This window comes from Cucumis melo, chromosome 5 (genome assembly GCF_025177605.1).
Source record: "Cucumis melo cultivar AY chromosome 5, USDA_Cmelo_AY_1.0, whole genome shotgun sequence".
In the NCBI taxonomy this organism is placed as follows: Eukaryota; Viridiplantae; Streptophyta; class Magnoliopsida; order Cucurbitales; family Cucurbitaceae; genus Cucumis; species Cucumis melo.
In genome coordinates this window covers 27,124,252-27,138,547 of record NC_066861.1, presented here as the reverse complement: position 1 = coordinate 27,138,547, position 14,296 = coordinate 27,124,252, and the positions used below count along the sequence as shown (strand labels likewise).

General features: G+C 30.8%; 2 protein-coding genes across 2 annotated transcripts; one reads left to right on the top strand and one right to left on the bottom strand.

Annotated features, from left to right (window-relative positions):
- Nucleotides 1-362: 362 nt before the first annotated feature.
- LOC103503265 (disease resistance protein RPV1-like) lies at nucleotides 363-4,879 on the bottom strand. Its single transcript, XM_051084735.1, has 5 exons — nucleotides 4,298-4,879; nucleotides 2,421-3,528; nucleotides 2,037-2,318; nucleotides 1,107-1,934; nucleotides 363-988 (listed from the first exon to the last, which is right to left on the bottom strand). The coding sequence occupies exons 1-5, from the start codon at nucleotides 4,780-4,782 to the stop codon at nucleotides 461-463; spliced, it is 3,231 nt and encodes a 1,076-aa protein (XP_050940692.1). The 5' UTR covers nucleotides 4,783-4,879; the 3' UTR covers nucleotides 363-460.
- A 3,643-nt stretch (nucleotides 4,880-8,522) lies between these two features.
- LOC103499484 (disease resistance protein RUN1-like) lies at nucleotides 8,523-13,894 on the top strand. Its single transcript, XM_051084734.1, has 7 exons — nucleotides 8,523-9,013; nucleotides 9,790-10,609; nucleotides 10,787-10,891; nucleotides 11,008-11,289; nucleotides 11,917-12,332; nucleotides 12,543-13,231; nucleotides 13,343-13,894. The coding sequence occupies exons 1-7, from the start codon at nucleotides 8,523-8,525 to the stop codon at nucleotides 13,831-13,833; spliced, it is 3,294 nt and encodes a 1,097-aa protein (XP_050940691.1). The 3' UTR covers nucleotides 13,834-13,894.
- The last annotated feature ends 402 nt before the right edge of the window (nucleotides 13,895-14,296 follow it).

Sequence of the window (14,296 nt, the reverse complement as noted above, 5' to 3'; positions counted from 1 at the left end):
ATTGGTATCTATTATAATTAACCTTTAATATTAGAGTAATTGTAATATAGCTAGCAATTTTAGGAAAAATAATTAAGTGTATAACAACATTTTAAAAAAATGCAAACATAACAAAGTCTAGTAATAATAGACTTGTATCGTTGATAAACTCTTATGATCTATCAATAATAGACCAAATATTTTCAACATTGTCTATAAATGATAGACTTTTATGATCATTAACAGACTTTGATGTGTAAATATTTTGTCATATTCTTAATTTTTGCAATTTTTTAAAATGTTGCTGTATTTACAAATATTTTGAATCTAATTGTTATATATATATACATATATGTAATTATCCCATATCAAAATAACAAGAGTACTGCAATCAAATGGTTCAAATAATCAATCATGTGAAAACTTAAATCTTACATATACAATAATATCCTACAAATACAACTTGAAAGGTGCATAATGTTCATTCCCTCGTGATAATATGAACACCAAACATTTTTATAATTACATCCCGTAATTCAGGAAATGGTTCAACCTCAAACTTAAATTCATCCAAATTACTTCCCGAGGAATTAATCCCAAAACATGGTTGATTTAGATCAATCTCCCGGGAGTTGTCCATATTATCATCCCCAAAAGGGTGGAAGTGCAAACAAGGATCAATTACAATCATCGACATGTACTCACCACCTCTTGATTCATCATATCCACGAAAACTTCTTCCCCAATCCGGGAAACAGGTCAACGAGGACTGGCTATCCCATACTTGAATACCGTTGATAAACACTTTACATTTCAACGCAAAGCGCCAATCTTCATAATTAGTAACTTCAAATTTGAAACAAGGAACAAATAAAGCCTTCCGTTTCCAACTTAGATGATCTGCTGGCAAAAGAAACGTTATTGAATTGTTCATACTCTTGTACCTGTACCAATCTGGAATTTCACAATTCATTAATATGAGTTCTTTGCTTAGTCCACGTTCATATTCCTGCACGATGAGGGTAAATAGCTAAAAGTTATATTAATTAACAAAACACGTAAACTTAATTCTTATACGAACAAAATACATAAGAGATGAGAGGTCATGAGAAAGAAATGATACACACCACATTATTATCATGACAAGATATGAAACTATGTATGTTGTTTGGAAATCTGGCCAATGATACACACCCTCCAGCATCCATACAAACTACTCCTTCTGGAATATTTGGAATTTCTTCAAGCAACTTACAACCTATTGTATAAATATATTTCAAGGATTTAAAATTAATTATACACGAGGGTAGTCTACAAAAGTTGTTTTCAGATAAGTCCAACTCTTTCAAAGAAGGGGCAACATGAACCATTGTTTCTAAGAAATCCAAATTTGTTATCTTACAATCAGCAAGCATTAATGATGTTAGGTAGGGACATAAGGAAGGTGAAGAAGGATCATTCAAGGATGGAAAGACTGAAAGATCAGAACTAAGGACACTTAAAGAAGTAAGATTACTTAAACGATGAATTGTACTTGGAAGAGTTTTGAGCTCCATGCAGTTCCTGATATACAATTTTGTTAGGCTGGAAAGATATCCAATTGTTGGAGATAGCTGATTAATTACAGTACTATTATAAATCTCCAACATTTCTAGGCTACAATTCATTTCTTTACTAAATTGAGGACACCATTCATCTATTCTACAATTGTATAATTCAAATTTTTTAAGAGATTTCAACTTGAGCCGTGATGGAAACTGCTCAAAGCCCTTAATACTACTAGAAAGATAAAACTCGACAAGCTTATTGAGAGATCCAACAGATTCGTGAACTTTTACTAAATTTATACACCCTTCAAGATCCAACTTTTTGAGGTTTACTGCAGTAGTTAAATCAGGAATTTCCACTAAAAACTTTGAGGCACGAAGATCAATTTCCTTCAACCATTCACCACACTGCAATTAATATAAAAAGAAAATATAATTAAATTTCAAACAAATAAGCCGACATTGAAATTAAATTAATAGAACTCAAATATTATTGAGAAAAAGTAATACCATGAATGCTTTCCCAAAATGTTTGATGGAGCTATGTGGCAATTTCAATTGGATAAGGTTATCCATTGTGTAGGTTGAAGGCAAAGATGAAAAAGGAAAATGAGGCCATTTAATCCATCTTAAGCTATTAGGTAGATATTGAAGATCAGTACTTTTTGAAGATGTGGCATTGCGGATATCCAGTACTACCAAATTTCTCACTTTTTCAAAAGCCCTTGAATCAATATCCAACTCTGTAGGTTTAGGAAAATTTAATTTTATAACTTTAACTCCTCTTGCTTCCTACAAATTATCAAAACAAACAATTCAAAATAATAAAAAAATTTCTCATAATAAATAAATATAAGCATATATAAAATATTAGTTTCATCTAATAGTTCTTACCTTATTGCCACTTAAGACATCCATAACATCATCTTTAATCAACAATCTTTTTCTTTTATGAGATGTAGAAGTCTCCAAAAGATGAATTGTGCGACCCATTTGTTGTATTAAGTCATGCATTTCTATCCGGTTGGAATGTTCATCAATGGTAAGAAGTGATAGATTCATGAGTTTTGTTGTTCCCTTTTCCAAACATAAACAACCACATGCTTCTAACTTCGTTTTAACTTCGTTGATATCTTCTCCTACAAAGCAACAAGATATATAAAGAAAAATTTCTTTTACTTCATCTTCAAGTCCATCGTAACTTATTCGAAGAAGATCTTGTATGCCCTTGTCAAGGTATTGGTTTTCATATTCATCCAATATAAGTTTAAATTTGGATTGTTCGATGGAGTGAAGGAATGAACCTACAACTTCAAGAGCCAAGGGAAGACCATCACAATAACGTACGGCACGTTTTGAAAGGTCTAAATAATCACTTGATGGACAACTCTGCTTAAAAGCATGCCAGCTAAAAAGCTTGAGGGCTTCATCATCCTTCAATCCCTGAACACTTTGCAATATATCAAATTCATGAATAACAAGTACATGTTTGTTTCTTGTTGTCACAATGACCATACTTCCTGGTCCAAATGAATCATGTTCTCCCACTAATGCTTCTAGTTGTTCACTTGTATCAACATCATCAAGAATCAAAAGAATCTTTTTTGAGCATAGTCGATCTCTTATGATGCTAATTCCTACATCAAGATTACTAAATTTGATTAAATCATCCATTAGAATCTCACGAAGTAGCTCTTTTTGGAGTTCAACAAGACCCCGGTATTGATTTGAAGCTTCTCTAACATTTGCCAAAAAGCAACATCCTTCAAAGTCATTAGCAATTTTATTGTATAATGCTTTGGCCAAAGTTGTCTTCCCAATACCTCCAATTCCATAAAATCCAACCATAGTAATTTTTTCATCAGACGTAACTTGAAAGAGTATATTATTAATTTGTCTGTCTATTCCAATTGGATATTTAGCTATACGCAATTGTATTGCTCCACGATTTAATCTCTTCGAGACTTCTTGAACAATTTTTTGAATCAAATTCGCCTCGTCTCTGCCATTTAAGAAAGAAACATACACTAAAAGTTGTTTTGAAATTCACTTATAATTCCTATAATATTAGAAGCCAGGGAAAGTGAAAGCAGCATTATAAAGTCAAACTAAATCCAACTTTTAAAGTAATATCTATTTGGAGAAAGAACAATAATAACAAATTAAATAATATTATGAAATAATTCCAATTTTACAAAAATCAATTCTAATGCCTTTGTATAAATAACTTTTGGTATTTGAATTTTTGTTTTTTAAAATTAATTAAGTACATATGCCATTATTTTCACCCATGGGATTTTATGATTTGTTAATTACTGCCTTCTTCTAATATTTTTAAAAATTAAGTCAACTTATAAGTCTCGGAAGCTGTAATGTGTTCTTAATTAATATAAAATAATGAGCTAAGTTATCTACAAATGTAGTAAAATTTTACTTTTTATAAAAAGATAAACTCGAGTCTACCGCAACAAAATTTTGTTATAATGTAAATATTTTCAAACAATTATATTATATAATTTTCAAATTCTGTTTTTTCTGTAAAACTATATAAAGTTAAAAATTCAAATGTTTCCTTGATAAACAACAAGAGTATATAAATTTAAAAAATGAAAAACTCGGAAATAAAATTGTCATCGAATGGGAACTTAAAATGTCACATTTTCTTTGCATTTGCTCTTAGTCCACCATGCTCTCACCTTGAGATAGTCAAAGTATATATAGAATATGAAGAGCTAAAGAGTTAGAAAGATATATATGAAAAAGAAAAATACTCTTTTTGAAGAACCGTCCATCCAGATATATGAGAAACAGAAATCATGGCCTCCCTCCATGCTTCCATCTTGTCCCACGAGAATCTAACTTCAAGTTTCCCAAATTCTTCTCCAAATCTTCCACTTTGTTTTCCTACCTGAGATGGATCCACTTTGTAGAAAATTGGTAAAACGACTTGTCCTCTCAATTTGTTACACGTAATGATTTTCACCAATTCATTCAAACACCAACTTGAAGATGCATAATTTTCAGAGATTATAACAATGGAGATCTTGGATTCTTCAATAGCTTTCAAAAGAGATGTAGAAATTTCTTCACCCCTTGAAAGCTTATTATCTATAAAAACATTGATTCCTCTTTGACGCAAAGCCATACAAAGATGACTGGTGAAGTTGGGACGAGTATCTTCCCCTCGAAAACTTAAAAATACATCAAAACTGGATCTAAAACGTGAGGAAGAAGATGATCCAGTTGCTCGATTCATACTAATTAAGTAATTTGAAGGATAAATCAAAGAAGAACCAGAAAGGAAAGGAAAAGGAGAAGAAGGATGACTCAAATTAATCTGGTGGGTGAGTTTCTGAAACAATAATATATATATGCTTATAAAACAACATCCGATACATGTGTGGATCTAAATTGTTCCTTTTTTTTCCCTCCTCATATCGGTTGTTTCTTTCCAAGAACTTTCCTCTGTTTTTCTTTTTGACTTTGCAACAACCAACGTTTACTTCCCCCAAGTCTTTTTACCTTTTCTATTTATTTTTTAGTTTAAATTTTATTTTAGGTGGGTCTCTACAAGTTGAAATTTATTCACTTTTAATTAAGAAAAAATTATTCACTCTATTTATTTAGTTTTTAGGGTCTTTTCAAAAATATAAAAAGTGACAAAGTATTTATATTGTGTAGAACAATTCCGCAAATGGAAAAAGCCTAGAGGCCCACAATGTAAAATACAAAAAATATACTGTCAATAATGCGCGTAATATACTTGCTAATGCTATTTGGTATAAATTAATTGGGTACACATTCGCTAAACCATTTTTTTTTTTAAAATTTGGTATATGATGATTTAGATTTGGCTTGAGGATCGTTTAGATTTGGCTACACGATTTTTTAGATTTGGGGTTCCAAATTTTAAAAAACAAAATTAAAATTTGGTATACGATCGTTTAGATTTTGGCTACACGATGGTTTACATTTGGGTTTCCAAATCTAATTTTTTTTTTCAAAATTTGCTATATCAGTCAAATCTAAACGTTTTTTTTTTCAAAATTTGGTATGAACAATTTTTTTCAATATTCTTTGTACACCAATTTTTTCAATGCGTAAAAAAGAAAAAAAGAAAGACTATTTTTTTCAATATTCTTTATATACAATCTTTTAGTTTTGGTAGATGTCTAACCAATTTTTTCAATATTCTTTATACATCTGTTTAAAAAAGAAAAGATCGTTTAAAAAATAAAAGAATAAAGACAATACAATACATACGGTGAATGAAAAAAAAAAAGAAACAAAATAAAATGAAATAAATTTAGTTACGCAAATATGACAAATTTAGAATATTTAAAAAATTGCTAAATTTATGGATTTTGTTACGTAAATATTTAAGTAGTTTGTTATATTTAGAAAAACTTTCCTTAGTTTTTTTTATTTATAATTATTTTTAACTTCTTATTACTTTTATTATTATCAATATTATTATTTTATTTTATTTTATAAACTTTTAAAAAAGTTCTTGTTTTCTTTTTTATATAACATTTTACTCATTTATTTTTTTAGGTTTTTTATATACTCATATTTTTTTTAATTTTTATTATCGTTATTATTATTTTATTTTATAATTTTTTATTTTTAGCTTACCGTCATTCCTCTATCTCCTTCTCTTTTATTTACTTATTTATTTAATTTTTTTCTATATATTTATTTGTTTATTTGTTTATTATTTTATTTATTTATTTTTCTTTTTTTATTCTTTTTTTTCTTATTTTATTTATCGTTATTATGTATCTTTCTTTTCCTTTTCTTTTAACTTATTTTCATTACTATCGTTATATTTAGTATATGCATACATTAATATTCTAAATTTTTTACCTAATTTATTGTGTGGTATATTTGATTTGGTTTTATAAGATTTCTTAAAATGATACGATGGAATCTAAAAATTTTTGGGAGTCTGTTATTTATATTCTTGAGGTGAAGGATCAATATTTGGGAGTCCGAGATTTGATCCCAAGAAAAAATGAATTTAATCACTATTTAAAAAAAAAAACTTTATTCGAATACTAACCTATGATAGAATTTGAGAAATTGTAATAATTTTTCATTTTCTTAAAGTGGTAGAATTTTTCCTCAATATAGTCTAATTAATGGAATATATTCCACTTATTTATGAGATCGTTACTTCAATATTTGAAGTAATGAGCAACAAAATAAGATATATATAATAAAAAAAATTCAAATAATTTTATTCAAGACATAAAATTTGGCCACCGTTTCCTAAACAAGTGTTATGGGGTGCTAACACTTTCCCCGTACACAAATGACTCATGAACTCAATTTTAGGTTTTTTTTTTGTAGATCATTTTTTTTATTTTATTAAAAATTATTTATATTATTTCGGTATCTAATCACACGTAAAAAAGATTGATGGTGACTTTTTTTTTTGTTTTAAAATTAACCCCTTTCTAAGGACGTGGGACGCTCCGCATCGTCTCGGGTAGATGGTGACACCTCCAATTTGATAGAATCTAAAGTTTTGTTATAGCTTGTAAATATTTTAATTTCTTTTACTACTTTTGATTAGAAAATGACCCAATTTAAATTTAAAAGATGAGATGAATTAATTAAGTAGAAGGTAATGATTAATTAAGAAGCGTTATTGGCTTTCAAACCGAGAGACCGATTTTTGTTTGATACAACAAGTTTCAACCGTTTTCAGTAATATTGGTCACAGTGATATCAAGAATGATATCACGATAAGGGATAAGAACATGGAATGGAAGGAGCACATGTAGGTATGAACTACAGGAACACAAAGAGACAGAGAATGAGAAATTGGTGAATTCAGAGACCCACAGATATTAATCACAAGTAGGACAAATGACAAGTCAACTTAATGGGCGCAAACCACCCCTAATATTTAAGGTTGATAGTGAAATAATTACCTTTGAGTTGGGCCCAAGGACGAAGATGTATTTCAATTTTTGTTAGTGTAAATTGAGAGAATGGTATATGTGATGTATTTATAGTACTAACCTTTGGATATTGAATATTTAATTAAAAGCTCAGTAACAAATGTAAAGTTGTTTAACATTTCTTGAAATTGCATATTTTTTCAACTTTTTAACGAAGAAACACATACTCATCATTCATAGCCAATTTTCAGAAGATTGCATGGATATGGAGAAGTTAAAGCTTTCTTGCAAAGAAATTGGTGATTCCTGAACATTGTAAATATAAAAATCAGAACCAAACCTTTAACAATTCTAACTCTTTTACTCCTCAATTCAATTAGCTAGAATTGTTGTCATTACTATCACTGCTAGGAGTAGAGGAGCCCAAATTAAACTTAGAAATTCGTTCACTACTTTCACCCCATCATTTTTTTTACTTGAAATTTAAATTTTTTCAAAAAATTACATTATTTAATTATACCCACAAAAACTTAAAAATACATCAAAACTGCATCTAAAACGTGAGGAAGAAGATGATCCACTTGCTCGATTCATATCTAGGAATGGAAAAGTAGAAGAAAACTGAATAACTTATCAATACTTTGGTCCCTCTCTCTGTTTTTCTATTTCTTGCTTTTTAGTATCATATCTTTGGTGCTTTTCTTCTTTCCAAGAACCTTCCTCTGTCTTTTCCTTATTGACTTTGAAACAATGCGTTTTCCCTCGAGTCTTCTTATAATAATAGTTTCTATTAAGTGTTAATATGAAATGTAATAAAATTATGTTTAGTGTATTTTGTGGGTGAACCAAAGAAAAAGTTATGGTTATACGCTTATTTGACTAAATTAAAGAAAGTGCGTAAAAAATGGGTTAAGTAGGCCGAAGTGCAGGAATTGGGAATGAAAAGTCCTACTGATCAATCATAATATATAATGTCCCCACTTCTAATTCACCCAACATTTGCTCTCTATAAAGTCTTCAGTTTATTATTGAACGACGAATGAAGACCATAGACAAAGAAATTTGGAAGTCTTTGGGTAGATTTCCGATGGGTTCTACCGCTGCTGGAGCCGAATCGTCGTCTTCTTCTCCCATTTTCAATTGGAGTTATGATGTGTTTTTGAGTTTTAGAGGAGAAGATACTCGCTCCAATTTCACCGGTCATCTTTACATGTTCTTGCGTCAAAAGGGTGTCAATGTTTTCATAGATGACGGGCTCGAAAGGGGTGAGCAAATTTCTGAAACCCTTTTCAAAACTATACAGAATTCTTTGATTTCTATTGTTATATTCTCTGAAAATTATGCATCTTCTACGTGGTGTTTGGATGAATTGGTGGAAATAATGGAGTGTAAGAAATCAAAGGGCCAAAAGGTTTTGCCAATTTTCTACAAGGTAGATCCTTCGGATGTACGAAAACAAAATGGTTGGTTTAGAGAAGGATTGGCCAAACATGAGGCTAATTTCATGGAGAAGATTCCAATATGGAGGGATGCTTTAACTACTGCTGCCAACTTATCTGGTTGGCATCTGGGAGCAAGGTACATGTTTTTACTGTTATTTGTTCTTTTCTTCTACAAATCCCATTTTAAATATATTCTGTTTTTTTTTTAAAAAAAACAAAATAGTATTATTTCAATTGGGGTTTCTACTTTGCATATGTGGAGGGATGTTGGATTTGGGCTTCTACTTCTGTTTTTCTATCATTTTGTACCATTGTAAACAAGTTGATTAAATATGTCGTCTATGCATTTTGAGGATTTAATGATCATTTTTTAATAAGGGAATGGTTATATTGAGGTATGCAAGATTTTTTCTTTTTTTTTTTTTTTTTTTTTTTTTGCTTTATTTTTAAAATATATACGTAGTATTAATAGTCCTCTCTTTGTCGTATGTTTGTTTCTTAGTGTTTTATAAATCTAAACAGTTTTTTGAAAAGAGAGAGAACTCAGGAATACTGTATGACTCATAGACAAGTAAAAGTCATGGACTAGGACCATGAGTTCTGTTATTTTTGTTGTTGAACGCATCGATGCTCACAAGGAATAGAGATTTGAATTATGGAAACTGTGGACCTCGTTCACTATTTTTCACAACTATTTTTGTCAATATTTTTTGCTTTCCTATATTTTTATCATTTGTTTATACTTTCACTTTATTCAAGGACGCTATCTGTTGCCATTTATTTCATTTATTAGAAATTATCACATTGTATAATTTAATCTCAGAAGATTTACTTTCTCAAGATGCAATTTAATTAGCTATGTTCTCTCATCATCCATTAATTTTGCAATGATTGTGTACTAATTAACAACAGAAAGGAGGCTCATCTTATTCAAGACATTGTTAAAGAAGTGTTGTCTATATTAAATCACACCAAGCCCTTAAACGCAAACGAGCATCTAGTTGGAATTGATTCCAAAATAGAATTCCTTTATCGGAAAGAAGAAATGTACAAGTCTGAATGTGTTAACATGTTGGGGATATATGGCATTGGAGGCATTGGTAAAACAACTTTGGCTAAAGCTTTATACGACAAAATGGCTAGTCAATTTGAAGGTTGCTGCTATCTACGAGATGTTAGAGAAGCTTCAAAGTTATTCGATGGCCTTACTCAACTACAGAAAAAGCTACTTTTTCAGATCTTAAAGTATGATTTGGAGGTTGTCGATCTTGACTGGGGAATTAATATCATAAAGAATAGACTGCGTTCAAAGAAAGTTCTTATACTTCTTGATGATGTGGATAAGCTCGAGCAATTACAAGCATTGGTTGGTGGGCATGATTGGTTTGGTCAGGGTACTAAAATCATTGTGACGACTAGAAATAAACAATTACTTGTTAGCCATGGATTTGATAAAATGTACGAAGTTCAAGGATTGAGTAAACATGAAGCTATTGAGCTTTTTCGTCGGCACGCTTTTAAAAATCTTCAACCATCGAGTAATTATTTAGACCTTTCAGAGCGTGCTACAAGGTATTGTACAGGCCATCCTTTGGCTCTCATTGTTTTGGGTTCTTTCCTTTGTGACAGATCAGATCTAGCAGAATGGAGTGGTATATTAGATGGATTTGAAAACTCTTTGAGAAAAGATATTAAAGATATTCTTCAATTAAGTTTTGATGGGCTCGAAGACGAAGTAAAGGAGATTTTTCTTGATATTTCTTGTTTACTTGTGGGCAAGAGAGTTAGCTACGTTAAGAAAATGTTGAGTGAATGCCATTCGATTCTGGATTTCGGAATTACAAAACTCAAGGATCTTTCACTTATTAGATTTGAAGATGATAGGGTGCAAATGCATGATTTAATAAAACAAATGGGTCATAAAATAGTTCATGACGAATCTCATGATCAGCCTGGAAAAAGGAGTAGATTATGGTTGGAGAAGGACATTTTGGAGGTGTTTAGTAACAATTCAGTAAGTTACTCTTACCTAAATTAATTTATCTTTAATTTAATTAATTGCTAGACTTTCACGTGATGAAAAATGTTTGTCAAAGTAATGTTCAAATTACTAAATCTATGACTTTGTAGGGAAGCGATGCAGTGAAAGCCATAAAGTTAGTATTAACTGATCCCAAAAGGGTCATAGATTTGGATCCAGAAGCATTTAGAAGCATGAAAAATTTGAGAATACTTATGGTCGATGGAAATGTAAGGTTTTGTAAAAAGATTAAGTATCTACCAAATGGGTTAAAGTGGATAAAGTGGCATAGATTTGCTCATCCATCTTTACCCTCATGCTTTATTACAAAAGATCTTGTTGGACTGGATTTGCAACATAGCTTCATCACAAATTTTGGAAAAGGACTTCAGGTAATATATTGCTCTACCTCATCTACATTTTGATTTGAAGCCTTTGCCTTCCATTTCTTAGAACATTAAAATGGGTAGCATACTTTTTTAAGAAATTAAATTCTTTGTGCTCTTTCTTTCTTTCTTTTTTTTTTTTTTTTTTTTCAAATATAACTTTGCGTAAAAAAATTTATAACTTTTTAGAAGTTACTAAATCCTTTTTAAATTGAATAATAGTATTTTATCTAAAGAATCTTCTCAAATATAGTAAAATTTTATATTATCAATTATGGATGTTGTCAAAACATTAATAGAAGTTTATCCGTATCCATTCTAAATTTTGTCATATTTCGTAAATATTTTTGTTCATATTTGACTATATTTGAAAACAACTCGTATAATTAAATTTAGTTGGGCTACATTTGTACTGCCTGTTTTCTTCCATTTCATTGAATAATTATTTAGTTTTTGTTTATATATACAAATCGGTAAATTTAAACATATTCATTTAACTATCAGACATTATTTATCCTAATTATTCTGCATATCCTAATTTGTATTTGTTTTTTTTATAATATTTTATTTTGATTATATTTGTATCAGTATTTACTCCTTTTCTTTTTTGTTTTTCTTTCCATGTGTATTTAGAATTGTATGAGGTTGAAGTTGCTTGATCTTAGACACTCAGTTATTTTAAAGAAAATTTCTGAGTCCTCTGCAGCACCAAACCTTGAAGAATTGTATCTTAGCAACTGCTCAAATTTAAAAACGATTCCCAAGTCATTTCTTTCTCTTCGTAAGCTTGTTACCCTGGACCTCCATCATTGTGTAAACCTTAAAAAGATTCCAAGAAGCTACATTTCATGGGAGGCTCTTGAAGATTTAGATCTTTCTCACTGCAAAAAGCTTGAGAAAATTCCTGACATCTCTTCCGCATCAAACCTTAGAAGCTTGTCCTTCGAACAATGCACAAATTTAGTAATGATTCATGATTCTATTGGATCTCTGACTAAGCTTGTTACCTTGAAACTTCAAAACTGCAGTAACCTTAAAAAGCTTCCAAGGTACATTTCATGGAACTTTCTTCAAGATTTGAACCTTTCTTGGTGCAAAAAGCTTGAGGAAATTCCTGACTTCTCTTCTACATCAAACCTTAAACACTTGTCTCTCGAACAATGCACGAGTTTAAGAGTGGTTCACGATTCTATTGGATCTTTGAGTAAGCTTGTTTCCTTGAACCTTGAAAAATGCTCCAACCTTGAAAAGCTTCCAAGCTACCTCAAGTTAAAGTCTCTTCAAAATTTAACACTCTCTGGTTGCTGTAAGCTCGAAACGTTTCCAGAAATTGATGAAAACATGAAATCCTTATACATATTGCGCTTGGATTCTACTGCCATAAGGGAGCTACCTCCGTCAATTGGATACCTTACTCATCTTTATATGTTTGATCTTAAAGGTTGCACAAACCTCATCTCCCTTCCTTGTACAACTCATTTGTTAAAGAGTCTTGGCGAGCTTCATCTTTCTGGGTCTTCTAGGTTTGAAATGTTTTCCTACATATGGGACCCAACCATCAACCCAGTATGCTCTTCTTCAAAAATTATGGAAACTTCATTGACTTCCGAGTTTTTCCATTCACGAGTTCCAAAAGAAAGCTTATGTTTCAAACACTTCACATTGTTGGATCTTGAAGGTTGCAATATATCAAATGTTGATTTTTTGGAAATTTTATGTAATGTAGCATCTTCCTTATCTAGTATACTCTTGTCGGAAAACAACTTCTCTAGTCTACCTTCATGTCTCCATAAGTTTATGTCCTTGCGGAATCTCGAATTAAGGAATTGCAAGTTTCTTCAAGAAATTCCAAACCTCCCTCTGTGTATACAAAGAGTAGATGCCACTGGTTGCGTATCGTTGAGTAGAAGTCCAAACAACATTCTGGACATAATATCAAGCCAGCAGGTTCATCTCCTACCTATTCATTTTCCTTGTTCATATCAAATTCTTGTCATTTACACTAACATTCCATGCATAATAATTCTTATGCCATAGATCAATTTTGCATGGTTAAGGAATCGTCCTCGTGGCATAAGGGAGTTCGTTCTAATGAATAATGGGATTCCAGAATGGTTTAGCTATCAGATTGCATCAAATGCAATAATGGTTACTTTTCAACACAATCGCGATACAAAAATAACTTTGGCTACATCTGTTACTTTCCGAGTGGATGGAGATTCAGATCAAGGAATGGCCTTAGTTTCATGTAACATACTCATCGGCTGTAGACTCGACCGTCGTTATATGAGAAAATTTCCAAAATCAGCATCAGAATATACATGGTTAGTAGAAACTTCTGCAACATATCGTAGGAGCTCCTTGGAAATGAATGATTGGAATGATGTTATAGTCTGGTTTGAGGCTGTGAAATGTGCTGAGGTCGTAACTATAAGAAGGTGTGGTGTCTATTTCACTGAAAAGGTCTCTGGGATGCAAAATGATGTCAAGGAGCCAAGGGCAATTTACACATATTTTAATCAACCGGAAAAATTGCGCCCGAGATGGTGAGTGAGATTACTAATTGTTTTAACAAAGGCTTGATTAGTTGTCCTGTTCTAGAAAGTTTTGAAACACCACTATTTTGTCTATTTGAAAAATATGATTCATCTAAACACATCTTTCTCTAAAAGAAGGTTTATCTAAAATCATTCTCAATAGTACATCCGATCCATAACTGTTTCTTCGAAAAATGTAAGGTTCTTAATTATCTTACCCATAAACCATTCAAACACAGCATTTGTTTATTTTCAAAATCAATTCCTATTATTTGATTTGGTTTTAATTTGTTGCTGTTGTTGATATTGTTATTTGTGTGTTAAGTTTTGTTGCCATTATTTTGGTTTTAATAAGTTGAATATTATTTTTAGAGTACATTATGCTCGTTTTCATATTTGTTTTTCTTGTGTTATGATGTTCATAAAGGTACAGGGATGTGGTCAAATCCTTTGCTCAAGAACTCTATGCCCAATCA

Coding starts and splice junctions, on each gene's coding strand:
- LOC103503265 (XM_051084735.1), bottom strand. CDS start 4,782: ATGAATCGAGCAACTGGATCATCTTCTTCCTCACGTTTTAGATCCAGT. Junction 2,319..2,420: donor ATGTCTTAAGTGGCAATAAG/GTAAGAACTATT, acceptor GATAATTTGTAG/GAAGCAAGAGGAGTTAAAGT. Junction 1,935..2,036: donor ATTTTGGGAAAGCATTCATG/GTATTACTTTTT, acceptor TATTAATTGCAG/TGTGGTGAATGGTTGAAGGA.
- LOC103499484 (XM_051084734.1), top strand. CDS start 8,523: ATGGGTTCTACCGCTGCTGGAGCCGAATCGTCGTCTTCTTCTCCCATT. Junction 10,610..10,786: donor GTTTTGATGGGCTCGAAGAC/GAAGTAAAGGAG, acceptor GATTTAATAAAA/CAAATGGGTCATAAAATAGT. Junction 12,333..12,542: donor AACCTTAAAAAGCTTCCAAG/GTACATTTCATG, acceptor AAAGCTTCCAAG/CTACCTCAAGTTAAAGTCTC.